Source organism: Rattus norvegicus, chromosome 8 (assembly GCF_021556685.1).
Source record: "Rattus norvegicus strain SHRSP/BbbUtx chromosome 8, alternate assembly SHRSP_T2T, whole genome shotgun sequence".
NCBI lineage: Eukaryota > Metazoa > Chordata > Mammalia > Rodentia > Muridae > Rattus > Rattus norvegicus.
This window is the reverse complement of record NC_141541.1, coordinates 50408338-50429457: the sequence shown is the minus strand read 5'-3', so window position 1 is coordinate 50429457 and position 21120 is coordinate 50408338. Positions and strand designations below refer to the sequence as shown.

At 46.5% G+C, this 21120-nt stretch overlaps 1 protein-coding gene across 9 annotated transcripts in view; it reads left to right on the top strand.

The window, feature by feature from the left end:
• The window catches only part of Tecta (tectorin alpha), a 72276-nt gene that overhangs the window by 50262 nt on the left and 894 nt on the right, over positions 1-21120 (top strand). For 6 of the 9 annotated variants that reach the window (XR_015626410.1, NM_001436455.1, XM_087560927.1 and 3 more), the window contains 10 exon segments: positions 3753-4136; positions 6103-6389; positions 7882-8162; positions 11679-11789; positions 12827-13029; positions 13959-14122; positions 14600-14848; positions 19049-19211; positions 20239-20326; positions 20590-20706. Coding sequence is in view for 6 of the 9 variants with exons in the window: in NM_001436455.1 (NP_001423384.1) it covers positions 3753-4136; positions 6103-6389; positions 7882-8162; positions 11679-11789; positions 12827-13029; positions 13959-14122; positions 14600-14848; positions 19049-19211; positions 20239-20326; positions 20590-20706 (2047 nt within the window). In the remaining 3 variants the exon portion in view is untranslated. 9 annotated transcript variants of the gene reach the window in all.

Here is a 21120-nt window from a genome sequence, read left to right as displayed (position 1 = left end):
TTTGGAAATACAGTGGCTGTGAATCTGACATTTGTGGCTGTCTCCGTTAAGGATGTTTTTAAGCAGGAAATATGGGGTGGAAGGCTGGGAGGAGTGGCCTTCCCTCTCTGGCTATTGAAGCTCCCACACATGTGCCATTCATCATTCTGATATCATTCCTAGAAAGGCCCGGAGTGCTAACCCCCCGGGCTTCATCCTATCCTTTGTTTCTCTGGGGTGGGGGCGGGGTGCTGATGAGGGGGCCCCTCCCCCACATTCCCCAAGAAAACATATCGACCTGCTAAATCATTTTGCTATTTAAATTTAGGTAAGAGGCAGTGCTAGGGATAGAACCCAGGTTCTGGAACACCCTAGGAGAGTATCCTACCATGGAGGCATGTCACTAAGCCTGTAACGTTTAATGTATCTTAACACCAAATTAAGGGAAAAAGCCTTGATGAGAAGGTCCTCATCTAGTCATTGTGCCTCAAGCCCAATCTTCCCTTAAATGCGAGTGAGTAAACTATTAACCCCCCAAACGCCAGGCATTGGCTGTGTGGAAGCCACCCTTTCGTGTGGCATTGTGGAGGAGGCTGAGGAGGTGTCTTTCCTGACTTCGGGGACATAAAAACACCTATTCAGGGAGAAAGGAAAATTGCTCTTTAAAGAAGGGAACAATTACAAAATAACATATCAACAAGTGAAAAAGATGCCCTGCCAAGCAGATCAATTTTAAATGAAGGTGAGAGCGTTTGCCAGAAATCTAATTGAAGTGTCTGGAGTGGAACTCAACTAGGCAAAAATAAATAATGTCTCCTTTCTGTAAACATGCACCGACTCATTTGGGATTGACTGAGCTGCCTTTATTGGGGGAATAAATAAAAGAATAGAAACGCAGACATTTGCTCCATTTCGTTTTCATTGGAAAAGACATTTGGGGCTTATATCAGAACGGGAGAACAGTAGAACTAACAAGAGGGCTTCTCCGAATGGCCAGGGCCCACGTTAACCCTTAGCGAGACCATTCGAAAGGAAGAGGCAAATACTGGAGGAAGAAAAGTCGTTTCCGTCCTCTCCTCATCTGGGAGCCATTGTAACTTGGCTCCAGATTCAAAGAGCACACTTTTAAACTCTGCCCCTAGCCATGTGTCTCTCAGCTGTGTCCTGTAGTCCTCCACAGGGATCCTTAGTGTCAGTGTGGCCAGAAGGAACAGGACTTGAGCTCGGCCCTAGCTCTCTCACTGTTGGAGTGGAACCGACTGTCACTTCTCTGACCTTCTGCTTCCCTGTGAATGAGATCTGGCTGGGAGTTCTCCTCAGTGGGGCTCATCTGGACGCCCCATTCCACTTGCCCAGCCTGGTACCTGGCACCCAATCCTTCAAGATTAGTGGTTCCTGTTGTCTCTTATTCTCTTGAGAGACATTTTGTGAAAAAAAAAAATTCGGGCATTTTAATGAAATGGTACATAAAGGGCGCGTATCAAAATGCTTGGAATCCCCCAGAAAGGCTCAGGACAAACATCGGGTTATTTTTTTTCCCCTTGGCAGCCATCAGCATTATTATCTGGTTTCCATCGGAAAGTCAGTGGGTTTTGACAACAGCTTCTATCCCGGAAGTGGCAAAGTCACAGAACAAATAATCGGCATCCATTTGCCTCAATTTAAACAAGCTCTGAGGCTTTGTTTATACATCAGATTTCCTCGGAAATAAAGAGGGAGCGCATCCAGTCATTAGCATGTAGGGTAATCACCCAGCTGTCATGTCTAATTAAGGTAAAGAAAGCAACATGGGGCCTGACGCTTCCCTTGGAGGCTGGCTTCACAATCAAGTTCTTGTGTGGATGGGTTTTTTTACCCCGATCAAATCCGCAAACATCGGGTTATTTTTCCCCCCTTCCCACCGATGTAATATCTGTGTTTTTATCAAACAGAGGCCAGGCTAACCACTCAATTATTGTATAAATCTGATAAGAGAAATGAAGTCAATTTGTGAGGCTGCTGGGACCCGGAGTTCGTTACAGATGTAGAAGGAGCAAGGACCTGGCTTCTAATGTCTTCACTCGGAAGATGAATACACCCTGCTCAGAAGAGCTTGCCCTCTGTTCACCCTTGAGTCTGAGTCACAATCAGTCAACACGAGGGTTGTGTGGTTAAACAGAAAACAGTGGCCAGACAGAATCATAGGCCCCTTTATGTATCTTAAAACATCTTTTCTGGATAGGACTGTACAGTAAATTGATATAACTTACACATCTCTAATCCAAAAATCTGACGTACAGCATGCTGCAGAATACAGTCCTTCGAGCACTGACCCGATGCTTGCTATAAGTCAAAAGAAACTTCACACCATGAAACCTTGACACAAGATGTGTAAAATATTGCATTAAATTCTCAGGCTGAGTGTAGAATGGATATATGAAGCATAAATGAATTTCATGTTTGGACCTGGGTCCTATTCCCAAGATAGCTCATCACGTTTGTGCAATTATTCCTAAGTCGAAAAAACTCCTTCATCGAAACTTGGCACTTAGGACAAGTGATGCTCACCTTGAAGGCATTGGGGTAGCTGCATCTCTTGCTGTCTACTTACTGTGGTCCTCACACATGGATGGCTGCGAGCGTTTCTCAGTGGTCCCAGTGTACAGCAAGTGCAAGATTAAGAATATAAGCTCTACCGAGTAGCACTGTGTCTGTACATTGGTGCCCATCTTGGGAAGAACAGAAAATAATGGTTGCTTCCTGTTAAGGAGACGCTGTACTAAAGGCATTTCAACAGGTTTGTCTCGTCTTCTGAAGAAGGCAGAGAGCTGGGACTGACTGATGAGAGGCCTGACCCCAGAGCTTTCTTTTATGACGCTAGCTAGACACATCACCTTTAACACACACACACACACACACACACACACACACACACACACACACACACACACACTCACAGAGAGGGGGGGACGGAAAGAGGGAGAGAGACAGAGACAGAGACAGAGACAGAGAGAGACACAAAGAAAGACAGACAGACAGACACACACACACACTCACAGAGAGAGGGGGAGGGAAAGAGGGAGAGAGACAGAGACAGAGACAGAGACAGAGAGGCAGAGAGACAGACACACACACATGCAAACAGAGAGGGGGGAGGGAGAGAGGCAGAGAGACAGAGACAGAGACAGAGAGAGACACAAAGAGAGACAGACACACACAGAGAGAGAGAGAGAGAGAGAGAGAGAGAGAGAGAGAGAGAGAGAGAGAGACTTGCAATAGAAGTAAATCAGAAGTCGTTTAGTGATGGAACTGCTTGGAAGGGCGATTATTGGGAAATGAAATGATTGATCATGCTAGTTGATGATCAGTTTCTTTCGACTGGTTGAGATTTAAAGCACTGGCCTCTCATTCCCAAGTGAATTTAAATTTCATCCTAAAGTGGTGCCTATGTTTTTAGAAGCCTGATTCTCAGGCTTAAGAAAATCTACAACGTATTTTTCTTCTTCACCCAGTCCCAATAGCTAGCCGCACATTCAGGTAGGCTCTGATTAGTTCAGCAACCCCAGCCATAAAGATTTCAGAGTCCTTGATTGAGACCAATAAAGTCTAGATTGCGTATTATTTGGCCTCCGAATTGCATCAATGGGATGGGTGTTTGAATGAAGGCAGCCTCCCTCTGCTCTCTGGTGCTAACCCCAGCCCCGTTAAAGGGAGGCTAGGCTGGGTTTGGGGGTCTCCAACCTTGACTGCAGTCTGAGTTCACAGTTTAATTCCGAATGACACCTCTCTTGCAGCCCAAGCAGCTATTCTGGAACGGGGACTGCACACGGCGCTGCCGCTGTTTCCGACGCAACCTGATCCAGTGCGACCCACGCCAATGCAAGTCAGATGAAGAGTGCGCCCTGCGCAGTGGGGTGCGCGGCTGCTTCAGCACCAAGACCTCCTACTGCCTGGCGGCAGGGGGCGGTGTCTTCCGCACGTTTGATGGCGCCTTCCTGCGCTTCCCTGCCAACTGCGCCTTCGTGCTCTCGACCATCTGCCAGAAACTGCCAGACATCTCCTTCCAGCTCATCATCAACTTCGACAAGTGGTCCTCACCCAACCTCACTATCATCTCACCGGTCTATTTCTACATTAATGAAGAGCAGATTCTCATCAATGACCGGAACACTGTCAAGGTGGCAACCAGGTTTTGATTCTTACAGAATGAGCCAAGGGAAGCCGGGGTGTGGTAGCTGGCTGTTCCTTGTCGCTTATCCCAAATATTCGAGTTGTAGAATAACAAGGGGTGGCTCCAAGTGTCCTTGCGTCAGAGAACTGAAGCATGAAGCTCCTGTGGGTGTCAGAGTGGGCCACCTGCCTCTGTCACTGATGCTCCTGAAGGCAGGAAACTTAGCGTCTCAGGCTGTAATGACATCAGGGTAGCAATCGCGCTCCAGGAGATAAAATGGTAGATAAGTCAGCTTTTGCTCTGGATTAATTTCTGAAAGGCATCTCATTAGCTTTTAAGAGCCTTTGCAATTATTCTTGGCATTGCCTACGTATTCCAAGATCAACCCTTATTTCCGCCATGCTTTCTCTAAAAATGAGGAGGTAAGCGCTTGCCTGTGAAACCAAGGACCCAAATAAAGCCCAGTGGAGCAAATGCCTCTCCACGATGACGTTCCAACCGAAAGGAAATGTCGAATTTGTCTTAGATCGATTCTTCCTCAGGGCCATTGAGCCTCAGTCAGTTATAGCAGACCAATCAGGTTGACCCAAAAAATGGAGCCAGGCTCCCTCATAGTGAGCTCCGGTAAAAGGTGGAATGTGAGGAGGGCAGAGCCACACTGACATGTTCTGGAACACAGTCCCTCTTTTCTGCCTTCCACCACCAGCTCAGCTAAATCCAGCACTCGATGCACCTTTATTTAAAGAGTCATCAAATAGCTTAGTATACAGTGCCAGGCAGGAGACTTGCTTTTTTTTTTTTGCAGGCTTAAAAGAAAGAATCGCGGTTTTACTCCTGGCTTTTAGCTTCCAGGAAAGCTGCGTCTGTTTTCAACACTCTGATTCCTTTTGCAAATTGGCCTGCACGGACCCAGCCGCACTGGCTAAGAATACAAGAGCAGGCGAAAGTGACCATCAGGAGAGCCAGACAGATATCACTGCTGAATAATACCCCAAGTTCGCCAAAAAGCAAAGAGATTTTTTACCATTTTTTTTGTAATGGAACAGCGATACTAATAACCAGAGGGGGGAAATCCAATTTATTTTGTAAGTACAGGAAAAGCATGTTATATCCTGTCCCAAGGGCTAAAAAAATGTTATAAAAAGCAGGGAAATGACAAATGCAGAAAATATTGTGTTTATAAGACGTCTGGGAAGGCTTCAGGTTTATACATTATAAACGAGGAAACCATAAACACTGTAGCAATCCCCAGGTCCATGGTAACCAGGTTGGACTCCCCTTAGAACAAGATTATGATGTCATTTTCAGTAATTGGTGGATGCTGGTATAACTTTAACGCAAAACAAAAAAAAAAAAATCTATCCACTCACGGAGGGCAATTGGATTCTAATGTTTTCGTCTCTTTTAACTGCTATGTTCCCATAGTTTGCTTCCGGTGAGGGAAACTGCAAAGTGTATGTCCTTAAATTCTAGCACAGAAGTTGTCAGGCTGTGGCCTGTGGCACGTGTGTGCTCTGGTGTGTGTGGAGGCCAGAGGACAACCATAAATAAAGGCCACCAACTTTGATTTACTTATTTGATTTTGGAGATGAGGGTCTCTCGCTAGCTTGGTACTTGACGAGTAGGCTAGAATGGCTGCCCTCCAAGTCCCAGGGTTTCTTCCTTTTCAGCTTCTCTAACTCTGGAACTATAAGCGTGAGCTGCCGTGCCCGACTGTTTCTTAGGAGTAAGAGCATGTCCTCATGATTTTTGAGCAAAGCACTTTGCTGACTGAACTGCGCCCCCAACCCTTTGTAAATAAAGCTTTATTGGAAACCACTTTGATACACATGGCAGTTGATGGTCCAGCATGGGGGCTGTGTTGAATAACTGTGGTAGAGATCACAGGGCCTGCAGAATCTGGCTTCTTTGCCAAAAAGATTGTCTGATCCCAGCCCTCTGGTAACCACTTCCTGTCTCTCTGGTTCCAACAGGTGAATGGCACACAAGTAAATGTTCCATTTATAACTGGCTTGGCAACCAAAATCTACAGCAGCGAGGGGTTTCTGGTGATCGACACCAGCCCTGACATCCAGATATACTACAACGGTTTCAACGTCATTAAAATCAGCATCAGTGAGAGGCTGCAGAACAAAGTGTGCGGCCTCTGTGGCAACTTCAATGGAGACATGACTGATGACTACGTGACCTTGCGGGGGAAACCCGTGGTGAGCAGTGTGGTGCTGGCCCAGAGCTGGAAGACCAATGGCATGCAGAAGAGGTGTGTGTTCAAACCACAGACTCACACAGTCTCCGCACATCCACAGGAGCTATGAGCAGGAGTACACTTCCCTTGACATCCACCCCACTTCCTGTCACTCGGAACTTGGAGTTTAGCCTCTGGAGGTTAGGTGCATTAGAAACCCCGGTCATCTTTCCAATGGCAGGAACTGGGTTTAGATGATATGATTCTAAAATATCAAGTGATTCTGCTCTCAGCTACCCAGGAGAGTGTCCTTAGGGTTAGAATCGGAAGCTGTCACCAGCTGTCTACCTGAGACTTAGGGGCCTCTACTAGGAATAGGATGAAGAGTTTCAGAAGAAACTGTTCCCAGAAGGCTTTGCTGATGTAGGCAAACATTGTTGTGAATGAAGGGAACCTTGTTGAAAACATGGGTTATAGAAGTGACTGCCAGCCTTTTCCCCTCTGACTAGCTCAGACAGAGCTAAACAAGTCATTGCAAAGGATCTTGGTTTAGAATCCCTCTCAGCTGGAGAATCATGCACACAGCTTTCTGGCTCTGTAGACATGTTTCTGCTTCCTGACATCCCCTTGCTTCCACCACCCCTCAATCCCTTCGTTCCTTACTTGTCGGACAGCATCCAAGTACCCAGCTATAGAAAGGAGGCTCCAGGCACCTGACCTTGCCCTAAGCAAACACTGAATAACAGATCATCTGTTAAGATTATTCTGTGAATTAGAGAGGACCCAGAGCAGGGAAGGGCCATAGAATGCTGCTAGGTATCTTTCTTTACTTGGAGAAACATTCTAAATGGTTTACCTGCACGAAGCTCCTGTGAGTACCAAGCCAGGACTAGATCCCCTGACCCCTAATTTGGCACTGCCTCCCTGAGCCCCACTCAGTGACTCACAAGTAGAAAAGCTGCTCTTGGGACATTTCAGCCATTCTAGGTTTCCCACCAGCGAGCAAGGTCTGAGTCTCCCAGAGGTGCTCCTGTTTCTGTTTTCATGTTATTTTGTTTCCTCCTGCTTTTCTTCACTTTTTCCTTCTGTGCACACAGCTCTCTTGTGAATGTTTTGCTTTTGATCTCAGACCGCTAAATTGGAGCTAGCCGGAAGCTCCTGGGTTTCCTCGTGGATCTTTAATTCCCCAAACATCACTATTGTTATTTTGGCAATATGTTGTTAATAGTTATGATGTCAATGATATCAATGAAGTATATTGAAGGGGGAACGGCTGTTATATCAATACCTGTTGGCGTGTGGCACTTTGGCTGCTAGTCCACCCTGGTATTTTATCTGCACTCTGTCTCAGTAATGAACAATAGACATTGCTTCCCTTTTTTAAGTGGATAGAGACCACCGAGGCCTGGCTTCCCTAAGGTCACGTTGCTAATTAGTATTGATATCTGCATATCATATAAACTTCAGGACTAGCCCAAAAGGTACGGTAGATGTGGTTCCACTTCTATGGGAGACCTCAGATGGCTGTTCTCACTTCACTTATTCTGACCAGACCTCTCACCCCCAGCTGCAACGAGCTACAGTTCTCGCAATACGCAGCCACGTGTGACAATGTGCACATCCAGGCCATGCAGGGTGACGGTTACTGCCTGAAGCTCACCGACATGAAGGGCTTCTTTCAGCCCTGCTATGGGCTCCTGGATCCCCTCCCCTTCTACGAGTCCTGCTACCTGGACGGCTGCTACAACCACAAGAAGTTCCAGCTGTGCGGCTCCCTGGCTGCCTACGGGGAGGCCTGCCGTTCCTTCGGCATCCTTAGCACGGAGTGGATTGAGAAAGAGAATTGCTGTAAGAGAATTCTTTTATTCCTGTGGGTGCCACGGGGGTAGCATTGTCCGATGTCGGGTCCACCCTATATTTCCTTACCCATCTGCTCCATGGGGTGGGGGAGAGGGCTGTGAGCTGTCCCTGAGATTTAAAGAGGAAGCATTTCCAGGGGAGTCTGACCCTTTTGTAGCCCCTGACCAGTGCAGAATAGATGACGGGGCTCTGGCTCTGGGTCTGGCTCTGGGTCTGGCTCTGGCTCTGGCTCTGGCTCTGGCTCTGGCTCTGGCTCTGGCTCTGGCTCTGGCTCTGGCAGCAACCGTTTACACTTCGTGAAAGGACATAGTTAGCCTGGAACTCCTGACTGTCTTACTTCTCAACTCAGCCGGATTGAGCTGTCTTCACCTGGCTTCAAAGGAAACTGCAGATGGATGTCTATAGGGTCCATACATTAAACTAGACGGTGAAGTACTATCTTCTAGTTCACTGCAGTGAGAAACCGGTGCATATAGTATTTCCACTATGCAATGTGTTTACCTTTTTATTATGTCAGTTAAATAAGTGGAGTAAATCCTAATGTATACATACACATATAAGTGGGTACTGTGTGTATGTGTGCCCATACAGTATGATAATGTGACCAATAGAATATGTGTCTGTAGGCAGACAGACACTACCAACCCTGCATGCATCTAAGAGCCAGTGTGTGTCCAGGACCATTCCCAAAGCACACATACACACTGGTGAGTCTACAGAGTAAATATGAGTAAGTGTGGATGCACACTCAATTCAGAACCTAAACAGGATAAATGGTGCAGTTAATTATAGTATACATTTGGTAATTTCAGAAGCTGTTAAGAAAATTACTAATCTGTTTGGAAACTAATATTTTGCTCTACTGTGTTCATAAGAAACATATCTTAAATAATGTTAAAGTTAAGTGTTTGAACTTTTGAAATTTGTCTGGCTATATCTGTACATGCACGCACGTGCACATGCGTGTGTGCGCGCACACACACGCACATGCACATATACACACACAAAGAAATACACACACACCACACACACACACACACCACACACATACCACACACACACAGAAACACACACACACCATACACACATACACCCACACATACACCCACACATACACACACACATACACACACACACAAAGAAACACACACATGCCATGGACACACATACCACATACACACACACACACACACACACACACACACATACACACACACACACCACATACACACACACAGAAACACACACACATACACACACACAAACACAAACACACAAGCTTTTCTGTGAGAGGGTATTTATACCTTGTGTGTCAAATGAGGAATGAACCTCTACTTTTTGGGATGAGCTCTTCCTGTGGGCCTTAAACTGTTCACTGTTTCTGCTCTCTTTGACCATTGTCCATTTTATTAGCCATTGACTCCCTTTGCTGACTGCCCTCTGTGTTCGTGTTCCTGTGCCACACAAGGAACACATTGGGTGAGTAGCAAAAGGGTCTTAAAAACAGGAAGCCTGGGGCTGGAGAGGTGGCTCAGTGGTTAGGAGCACTGACTGTTCTTCCACAGGTCCTGAGTTCAAATCCCAGCAACCACGTGGTGGCTCACAACCATCTGTAATGGGGTCTGATGCCCTCTACTGGTATGCCCAAAGACAGTGACAGTGTACTCATATAAATAAAATAAATAAATAAATAAACAATAAATAAATAAATAATGAATAAATAGATATTTTTTTAAAAAAGGAAGCCTTTTCAAAATAAATATATTTAAACCATGCCGATGGCTTATCTCACTCCTTTCTAGAAATTACAGCGAGTCTGAGCCATTCCTGTAGCATCATCATGGACAATGAGTTACTCACTAGAAGTGCCTGACAGCTTCATCAAACAAGGTGTGGGCAGTAAAGGCTGTCTTTAAAAAAAAAAGATTGTTTTATTTTTATTTTTATCTTATGTGTGAGTATTTGTCTGTATGTATGCATGGGCACCATGTGTGTGCCTGACATCTAAAGAGGACAAAAGAGTGAGTTGAATTCTCTCAAACTGGGATTACAGATGGTTGTGAGCAATTGAATGGGTGCTGAGAACCAAGCCTGGGTCCCCTGAAAGAGCAGCAAGTGCCTGCGAGTGCTGAGCTCTCTCCAGCCCTGAGTTTCGTTGTTAACCTCGTTTCTGTATGTGTCTGTGGTGAAATCACTTAAAAATATACTCGCTTACTAGTTCTAAAGCACCCAATGTCTTGTTATTAATTACTACAACACATCCAGTTGATCTTCTAATCTCGTTTCTTCTAACTAACCTGTCTGACCTTCTAAGCCCCATAAAGACTCAGAAATCTTGGCTCATGATGTACATGTGTTTTCGTACCCAAAAGGCTATGGCATGGTGATCAAAAATTCTTCTCTCTCAGATAAAAGATTTATCATGTAAAGAAATGAATCTCTTAAAGCAACAGTTCTCAACTGTGGATCCAGACCGCCTCGGGAGGGGGTCCCACATTAGATATCCTGCATATCTGATATTTACATTACAATTCATAACAGTAGCAAGATTGCAGTTATGAGATAGCAATGAAATAATTTTATGTTGGGGTGTCACAACAATATGGGGAACTGCATAAGGGTTAGCGACTGTCCAATGGAGTGCTGAGTCTCTTGTAGGCAGTCATCTGTTACAGGAACACTGTTCATGGCAATGCTGTGGTGTTGTGGTGTTTTACGTCCTTGAAGCTTTTACAATACCTCTATTCTTTTTTTTTCCTTTTAGCAAAATGGCACTGTCGATTGAATTGGAGAACTACGTATTGTTGTTGATCTGCCTATTTTTATAAAGTCAAGTAGATATTTATGGGGAAGGTGCACCATGAATCAAAAAAAAAGTCTCAATAGGAGGGGCCTCTCTGAGATTTTATGAATCCTAAGTTTTTGTTATTAACAAATATTTGTAATATGTAATTAACAAATTAATTTTTTTAATTAACAAATATTGAGGACTGCCTATGAGATATCTGGATGCTGGAAACAGACAAATTATTTGGATGTGAGTTTTTATAAATACAGAAAACTCAAGTAGTTATGATATATACAAAACATGTTAGATACAAAATGGTGTGGGGGGGTGTTAACTGTGGCATGGTAGGGTAGCCGCAGAAATTACAGAATTACTTGGTAGATTGAAGTCTGTATTTTATTTCCACAACATACCTTCCTGAATGACCTTGGGTAAGTTTTAGCTGTGAAATTGGGGTTGGAGCTCTGATCCTGAGAAGTATTTGTGAGAGCCAGTCATGCTAATTCAGTCAAAGCTTGAGGCACAGTGCAGAGCCATAGCAAATGCCCAATCAACAACAAACTTGTCATTATTCTTTTTAGAGGTCACCCTGTCTGTCAACTTGCAGGGTCCCACCTGACCATTCCCAAGTGAACTGTGTCAAATCAAGTGTAATCCATTGCCACTGTGTGTAGGTGTGAAAATCAAATTGTGTGTTTCTGTGTTTTCCTTTTTAGCAGGAGTGGTTGAAGACCCCTGTGTGGGGGCAGACTGTCCCAACAGGACCTGCGAGCTGGACAACGGAGGAGAATTATGTGGCTGCATTGAGCCACCCCCCTATGGAAACAGTGAGTGACCAGCGCATCTCCACTCAGGAGGTCCAAGAAGGAAGCTGTGTGTGCTCCCCGCCCTCTTAGAAACCCAAAAGCAAAGCTTTCAAGAGCCAGGAAACTACTGGGCAGCCTTGGTGTAGGCTGACGTTCATCCCTGTTCTTCAGCAGATTGTAACAGGCCAATGTGTGTGTGAATGGAATTAGCCCCACGTGAGTCCAAGCGACATCATAGAGACCCAAAGTGGTCTTTTTCGACTCCCAAATAAGGAAAGTGTAGAAGATTTGTGTTCCTCGAGACACAGCTGAAATGTTTGCTGTGAACAACAGCTAACGCTCCTTCTCCTGTTCCGAACCTTAGCTCCCCAGGGCTAGACATGGTCTTGTCTTCAGCAGAGCCCAATTGGGTGTCAGCTTAAAGGCAAAGCACTCTATCTTTTGGCTCCATGACCCTTTCCAAACCAAGATGCTCACAAGCATATACTTAAATTAGCATCATTCACCAATTGTCTGGAATGTTCTATGGAGGGGGGGGCAATGCATGTTTCCTGGGCACATGAAAATAGGTGTTTTTTTTTAATTATTCCTATAGTGATTGTTATAGAGAAAAGGCCTCTGCTGCTGCTCATTGGGGCTCACTGGTTTCTCCTGAGCTGAGCTCAGCCAGGGCAGTGGGTGGTAGGGTCAGGCCCTACCTATTCCTCGGGTATCTGGTCCCCAGCCAGACCACGCTGTGACAGATTCTGTGTGTCACTTACACAAAAGTACCTGCCACCAGCATGTGTGGGAGGAAGGCCCGGGTTTCTCTGGAAAAGACAAAAGGCATTTTATTAGCATTTTTATCTTTTTAATAAGCCTCCGCCAACGCCCAGGTTATTGCTTTGAATGAATCCATGTACTCATTCGGTGTGATCAAAGCTTAATTAGAAATGCTTGCAGCCTCTGAGTAGAGATTGTTTCCTGCCTCTAAAGAAACATGACCATGGGTGGCCCAGCCCTCCCCTGCGGCAAGATGAGGCTCTCCCACTGACAGGCTTGTCTCCCCGTTTCCACAGATTCCCATGACATCATCGACGCAGAGGTGACCTGCAAGGCAGCCCAAATGGAAGTGTCCATATCTAAATGCAAGCTCTTTCAGCTGGGCTTTGAGAGAGAGGGGGTGAGAATCAATGACAGACAGTGCTCTGGCATCGAGGGAGAGGATTTTATCTCCTTTCAGATCAACAACACCAAGGGGAACTGTGGGAACGTCGTGCAGGTGAGAAGAGGGGGCAGGAAAGAGCGCTGGGCTGAGGTAGTAGAGTTGAGCATTGATCATCCTTAAAGCCAGCGTAGTCTGCATAGAAATACACTCATTGACGAATAGCAGAGAGAGAGAGAGAATATGAAAAGATCAAAGGCAGGAAGGCTGATCATCATTTAGGACTGAGTGGTTGAGTGAACAAAAAAAGCATTCTAAGTGGTACATTTCCTCCCTCGGTTTACAATGCTCACTGCTGGTCCTTTGTTCTCTATCTGTGAGACTTTCGTCGCTCTCTAGTGTCTTCTCAGGTAAACAGAGCCTCATCCAGCTATTTTAGGTCATATGGGTATTGGCTAAAGAAAGGAGTTGGATGTATAAATACCGAAAGGCCACACTGCTCATGTCAGGGTTTCCAGGTTTTGGTCTAGTTAGGTATCTTGCATTTCCTCTTGTCCCTTCCTGCAGCGTAATAAAGATTACGCCCGTGTAGTGCTCTCCTCAGAGGGAGAATGGATTAAGGAGGTGAGACTCACTTGTTCAGTTTGGTGCTTGTACATGTACCTGGTAAAAGGTTTGTTAGAAGGGAGATTTCAAGTTAAAAAGAATTTCTGGATTCAATTTATGTCCACCTGGCATTGCCGGGATCTCATGCTCTCTCTAGCCTGAGTTCCGGCAGATCTCTCTTTGTAGTTGGAAGTCAGTGGTACACGGACTCTGCCCTCCTCGGGTACTAAGGTTATCGGCTGAAGGGCACTGCTCATATCTGTGGCAACACTTCTTTCCCCCACTTGGTGTAGTGCGGAGGCTGGTTCCATGCTGACGTATTCTAGCCTCTGGGTTTGGTATGGAACGAAGCCATTTCTCTGTAATTCCGGGAGATGGATTTTAAATGCTCACCGCATACTTCTGTGTCTAATGATTTCTGACCTCCCCTTGATCCGCAGTCCAATGGTACTCATATCATGTATAAAAACACAATCTGGATCGAAAGTGCCAACAACACAGGCAACATCATCACGAGGGACCGCACCATCAATGTGGAATTTTCATGCGCGTATGAGCTAGATATCAAGATCTCCTTGGACTCTGTTGTGAAGCCTATGCTAAGGTAAAGAATTTCAGGGGCTGCTCTCGTGCTTCCTGTGTTCTCCACAGCCAAGGTTAACAGCATCGGAACAGCTAGCATTTGTCTTTGAAGTGCCGGGGAAAATATAATTCATATTTCTGGAAACAAAATGCTCTAGACTAATGACCGGAAGGCTTGGTTTCTGAATTATGGGATACAGTAACTACCTGTGACCAATGAGTGTTTGAAATTTGGCTCAGGGGACTGATAAATTGAATTTTTTTATTTTATTTAATTTCATCTAAATGTAAATTGCCCCATGTAGGGACCAAATTAGATAAGGCGGCCTTAGACTGGAGGACTGCTGGAGGACTGCATGCTTGCTCTGCCTTCCCTCTCTACACTGTAGCTTGAAAAATGACAGTGAATCGAACAAATAACATTGGGTGTCTTTTTTTTTCAAGTTTATTTATTTATTCTTTTGGTTCCCTGCCTCACATATGATTCCTTCTTTGTTAGTGTCATCAACCTGACAGTTCCAACCCAAGAGGGCAGCTTCACCACCAAGATGGCGCTCTATAAAAACGCGTCCTACAAACACCCTTACCGCCAGGGGGAGGTCGTGCTGACGACCCGGGATGTGCTCTACGTGGGGGTCTTTGTGGTTGGCGCTGACTCCACACACTTGATTCTCACACTCAACAAATGCTACGCCACCCCGTCCCGCGACAGCAACGACAAACTCCGGTACTTCATCATCGAAGGAGGGTGAGTGGCCGCGCCCGCCTCGCCATTGACAGCGGACTCTGAGCCCTTAGCGCGAAAGTTTTCTGCGTTGTCCTTTAAGAGTGGGTGTGGCCGTTAACTTCTGTGGACGCCCACAGACCCGGCATTTTGTATCAGCGGATTTATCTCCTTCTGATACCCTGGGAGGTGGACGGCACACAATCCAGCAACTTGTCTAAAGTCACACAAGTTAGGCGGATCGGATCCCCTGTCATAGGGCATTTACCATAAGACCCTTGAAAGAGGGGATTCTGCCCTGCCCGCTTGAATCGTCCATTAAAGAGGAATCTGGTGTTCTGAAAACAAAAGATTTAGTGGCAGTAGCTGAAGGACTGTGACAGATGTGGGAAGAAGAAAGAGAAGAAAGACTAGGGAGAGAGCTGAGCGGCAGAGCTCTCTCCCACCATGTGCTAAGGCTCTGGGAGCTCCCGGTCCCAGCAAGCGACAGCAAAAATCTGGAAAACAGCAGCAACAACAACCAAAAGAAATTAGGATACTGTGGTTCCCCCTTATATGAGAGGGGACACATTCTCTCAGACTCCCGGTGACCACCTGCAGCCATAGATAGTTCTGAGCCACCTACATTCTCTCCTGTATATTCATAACGTTTATATAATAAATTTTAACTTGTAAATTAGGCACAATGAGGGATTAATAATCGTAACTAATAATTAAGTGGAGCTATTGAAACGATGTAGTATCACAAAAGCTGTGTGAGCGTAGTCTCTGTCAAAGCATCTCACTACCGTGCATCTTATGGAGAGGATTTGAGGGACGCAGTGCTGACGTGATGGGAGGAGCTAGGTGATGACGTCAGCCCTGGGACTCAGCTTCAGGCTACTACATACAGATTGCTAGTACCCTCACCGAGATCACACAACAGTCAATATGAGTCTGAGACAGCCACGACATGACTAGAGGGTCAGTAGCAAGAGTGGGTCAGCACAGACACATTAGATAAAGGAATGGTCCACCTCCTGGCTGGCTGGAGCAGGGCTTCACGAGATCGTAGGACTCAGAACAGCATGTAATTTCAAACCTAGTGAATTATTTCTTTCCGTCTGATACTGGGGTTGAATGTAGAGGACCAAAACTACAGAAAGTGGGGCTATGCATCCTAAGGAGTTTCTTATGCTCATCAATCTTTTTCACACCCATTATCATACGCCTACCCCCTCGTATATTTCCTGAAAGACGGTTGCACAATGGAATTTATTCAGCTAATGAATGAGAAGGCCAAACATCAGGCATGAGTAAAAACATGGCTTGTGCCAGGCGATTTACCCACACGCTAATAAATATTCTAATAATTTATTTCACTATGATGGCATACATATGCAAAGAAGTGTACTTGGCTTAAGTGTAGAACACAGCAACGTTGTAGTTCTCCTGCAGAAGGGCACATCGCCATCGTCTGACTCTCCGATGGTTTCCTCACCCAGTGCAAGGACTCTTACGTTAAGTCAGAGTTTTTTCTATCATAACTGGTAGAAGCCAGGGCTATTCAACTTACATGAAAATTAAAAAAAGGATGTAGTGATCACAAACTCAATCACAAATGTGGGTGAATTTCGGGGATGATTGGATTCTAGGAGATGCCAAGTCTTCCTGGGTCTTGCCTTTGCTCGTCTGTCTGTCTAGGTCACTGACGTGGTTAGTCAGCTTCTGTCAATGCTGGCCTCACATTCAGGCCCCATTGCGCTCGCTAAGAACAGAGCACATCTAATTTGAGTTCAGACTCCCACGAAGGGCAGGTGATTTACCCATCCTGGATCACCCTTGTTGGAAGAAGGCACCATTGAACTTCTCTGGTTTCATCTACCTCCGTGGTGGACCAGTGCTGCCCCAGAAGCTGTTGTGGGCTTTGTGGGTGCAGGAAAAGGAATCTGTGCTCTGAGAGAAGAGGGGCCTGGCTCTGGCAAAGTTATAGATAGCCACCGTCTTGCTGATGACACCACCTCTCAGAGAAGCTAGGCAGAGCTCACATAAGGCCACCAACCAGCAAGAACCAGAGAAGTGACCTAAAAACCCTGGTGACATCTGGCGCACCGTCCAGGTGTGTTATACACGGTTTTCCAGCAGTGATCTCACTAAAGCCCTTGTCTCTCTGAATGGACAGTCAGCCCTCCAAGAGACAGAGGGAGCCACTTGGAAACTACCAGGTGTGCCTCAGTCCTTGAAGACGGTATTAACAGAGCCATTTCTCCCCTCACACATTCCTTCCCTCCCAGTCCACAGTTCTTGTAGCAAATGAAAGAGCTAAGACACGAGCCATTCTTCAGCTACAAACCCAAATGACAATGCTCAGGTCTCCTTTGAAGGACGAGGTGGTATTTAGCATTTTAAAAATAGTATTTAATGGGCTCGACCCAGAGGGGGATAGCAGGCCAGCAAGCATGTTCGTAAATCTCCGCTTACTCCTGGGTCTGCCTACATAAAGGCCTTCAGATTAAACCGTTGTTATGTGGGAAATCATTTCATCCTCAGAGAGAGCGAGAATCCATCAGTCCTTCTCACCTTTACTAGAGGTGTGTGCTTATTGTACCCCTCCCACCATGAGCCCATGGGAGAATGGGCTCAGCTGCAAAATGGAGCCCCTCACACATAGGGAGTCGGGGCGGATGGGCAGTTTTCCCTCCCCAGTGATGTGGAGGGCAGAGGCAATACCAGCTTCCACCACCAGCCCAGTAATCTGGGGACCCAGGCAACTTCTCCCTTCTGTTCCAGTGCCTAGGCAGGAGAAAGGACCAGTGTCAATTGAGACATGTATTTTCTCGCTTTAAGAGAGACATCCAGATAGCTATCCCTGCTCCCTTCGGCTCCGTTGCAAGATTGTCTGTTACCTAAACTTTACGCATCCACATGAGAGAAAAGTGGGGGCTTAGCTCAAGAGGGAAGGTCCCTGTGACGATTGGGAGACTGAAAATCCTTAAACTGATTTAGACCCTCCAAATGAGTGATAATGACAGAGGAAGCTGGCACGCTTAGTTTTCCTTTCGAGGCGTTTAAGAGACTATTGCTTTGAGAAGCAAGTTGCATTTTGTCTAATTACGAAAAGTAATAGGTGTGGGAACGCTGAAGGATAACTTCAGTTTTTAATTTTCCTTATTGCTGAGCTATTTAATCCTGCGGGCTTTGGGGGGTGGGGGAAGAAACAAAAAGAAAAACTGGGCACCTTTTAAAATCTTTATCACCTAGAAAGTCTTTTGGCTTCCGTCGACTCACAGTGGTCACAGCTTCTTCCTTCCTTCCTCCCTTCCTTCCTTCCTTCCTTCCTTCCTCCGTTCCTTCCTTCCCTCCCTCCTTCCTTCCCTCATTCATCTATCCAGAAATGATTTTCCAATATGCCGTGGAGTGTGTCGGAGCCACAGTCATGATTGTGACTTGGTCCTTAGACTGGAGAACTCGGTAGGGTGCAGCTGTGTTGCTCGAGCCTGGTCCAGGCACGAGAGTAAGAGATAGTTATATGGAGGTGGGCGCTATCAATTGGGACCCAAGAAAGCAGAACAAAAAGGTCTTCCAGTGGGGGGAAGCATGATGAGGAGAACTGAGCGAAGGAGACTACATTGGAGAAGTTTTAAATGTCTGCCAAAGCAAAACGACCAACCTGGGGGATGTGGCGCTGGTGGGAACTGAGTATTGACTAGAGGGCAAGGAGGTGGGAAAGAGGGAGCCCCCCCCTCCACCAAAGCAATCTCTGGGACGGATTCCCCCCACCCCCAACTGGCTCCGCCTTTCCTCCAGCTCCTTCCTACTTTAGTGTGGGAAGAGTCCCCGAGGGGCTTGAATCAGGGCCCCTGCCAACACCGATAATTAACTGAGGAAAGCTGAGGAAGTAAGACATGTGTCTGTTAAATTGTCCTCTGTAGAACACAGCACGGTGAGGGGGTGGACTGAGATCCCGAAGCGTGGGGAAATTGAGAGCAGTCCCCACAGGCAGTAGCCGTTCAGATAACAATTCAAGGTGGCAGTCGATGTCTCAAAACAAACAGCGGAAAATCGGAGGGGCCGATAATAAACAGCTTACCGAAGTCACCCTGAGGTCACTTCCAAAGGCGAAGCCACCATAGCGTCTACGGCCATTTTATAGGAAATGTGGGAGCTTGCTACGAAGGCAAGGGTTAACCTCTCAGAGAATATAAACAAGGTTAGCGGTCTATCAAGTTTTCTTTTCTTGAATAGGTGTCAGAACATCAAGGATAACACCATTGGCATCGAGGAGAACGGAGTGTCCCTAACCTGTCGTTTCCACGTCACCGTCTTCAAATTCATCGGAGACTACGATGAAGTTCATCTTCACTGTGCAGTGTCCCTCTGTGACTCAGAGAAATACTCTTGCAAGATTGTAAGTGTAAAAAAAAAATAATAATAAACCAAGCGCTCAGCCTTGCTCTTACTGCTCCACAGTGACTGTGGACACCAGGCGTCCGCAATGGAGTCCTCCAAATGTGCTCGGGGGTGGGTGGCCGTATTTGAAGGAGAAAGTATAGTGGGATGATGTCTGGGTCGTCAGTCTCAGACATACCACAAGGTCATTGACCTCACACTAAACAATGCATCCTGGTGCCACCGACATCTCGAGTGGAGTTACCGTATAGGAGAGCTAAGCTGTGCGGTGTACGGTGCTAACAGCGTGATGGGCCTCTAAGTGCCAGTAGTGTTTAGTCTGCTGTTGGAACACCTTGAAAATGTCTCCAAGAAAGTGTGTGCCGTGAGCAGCTGAGATTGGCTTGGGTGAGGACCATCACAGTCGTCTGGAGGGGTATCTCGAGTCATGCATGCTGAATTAAACAGCCTGTGGGCTGAACTCCCCTCCGTTGGCTCCCAAACTCAGAATACCGTGTATCTGAGTACCCATAGTTCATCAGGTCCGCACTAGAGTCTGATAGCCTGGAACTGGATGGGGTTGCAGATAAGGGGTGAAGCTGTCGCCTCCCCTATGCCAGGCTGACGTCCTCATCACGGGCGGCTCCACCTTCAAGATCACATTGCTCTAGAGTCTCATTCCTGGCCCTTCCCACCCCATCTTTAAGCTTACGTCATGTTTACAGGAGCGAGATGTGAGCTATGGCCAGAGCCACTCGCAGATGGTGCGGCATAGGTTATTATCAGATGAGATCCAACCATTCTCATTCCTGAGCACAGAGCCTCGTTGAATCTCGTTCCAGTGTGGAGGGTATATTTAATTCTGCTTGACATAAAGCCCAGAGTCCCAGTGGGCTCGATGATCAAGAATGCATTGGTTCTAATTAATCTGAGCAGCAGTAGCGCTGGAGGCCGAAGCCACCGTCTCTCTTGGAGGCGGAAACATGGTGGAGAATAAGTTATCAGCCTAATTGTGTGAAATCTCCCTCTGGTGTTCTGTCTTTCAGAATTGCCCACAAAATTCCAGGATCGCCACAGATTATTCAAAAGAGCACAAAGAACAGATCATTTCAGTGGGACCCATTAGGAGAAAGAGTACGTATGTTCCTTAGAACACACTATAGATTACTAAGACAGTGGGAGTTCGGGGCTCAGGCGTGCCTCCCTGGTGATGTGCGTCCGTCATGAGGAGGAGATGCGAGAGACACCGGTATGAGCAGACGACTGCCTGTGTCCTCCAGGAAAACCTTTTCGTTGGCTTTTGACAACTCTCTCTTCTCCCCTCTCTCTGAAGCCCCTCCTCCACCTTGATCATGATGCTATTTCTGCCATTAAGTCTCCTGCACCCCCATTTTCAGGGCTGGATTGGTGTGAAGACAATGGCGGCTGTGAGCAGGTCTGCACCAGCAGGGTCGACGGGCCTCTGTGCAGTTGCGTGACTGGATCCCTGCAAGAAGACGGACGGAGCTGCAGAGGTGGGACTTCTCCTGAAGGGGACAGGCAGCTAAGTGACCGAGGAAGCTCCTTACCCACAAGGAGAAGCTCACTGGAGTCCAGTGAGCTTCTTGCCTGTGCAAATCCCAGATAGCCCCAGAAAAGGAGGGGAATACCAAAGGAGTTCCGGTACTCTCACAACAAAACAAAACCTTCTTGGGTCCCTGGTCCTTTGTCTAAAAGAAGCGGGCAATTACGAAAAAATGATTTAGTAATTTAAAGACTGTGCTGGCCATGAATCTGACCCCCAAGCCCTCTTGTGCTATGTTGGCAGTCTTAGCTGGACTGGTAGGACATACCTATAATCCCAGCTACTAGGAGGTTGAGGCAGGAGACCCATGAGCTCCAGAAAAAAGAGCCAAGCAGACAGAAAGCCAATCACTTGGGCATTTGAT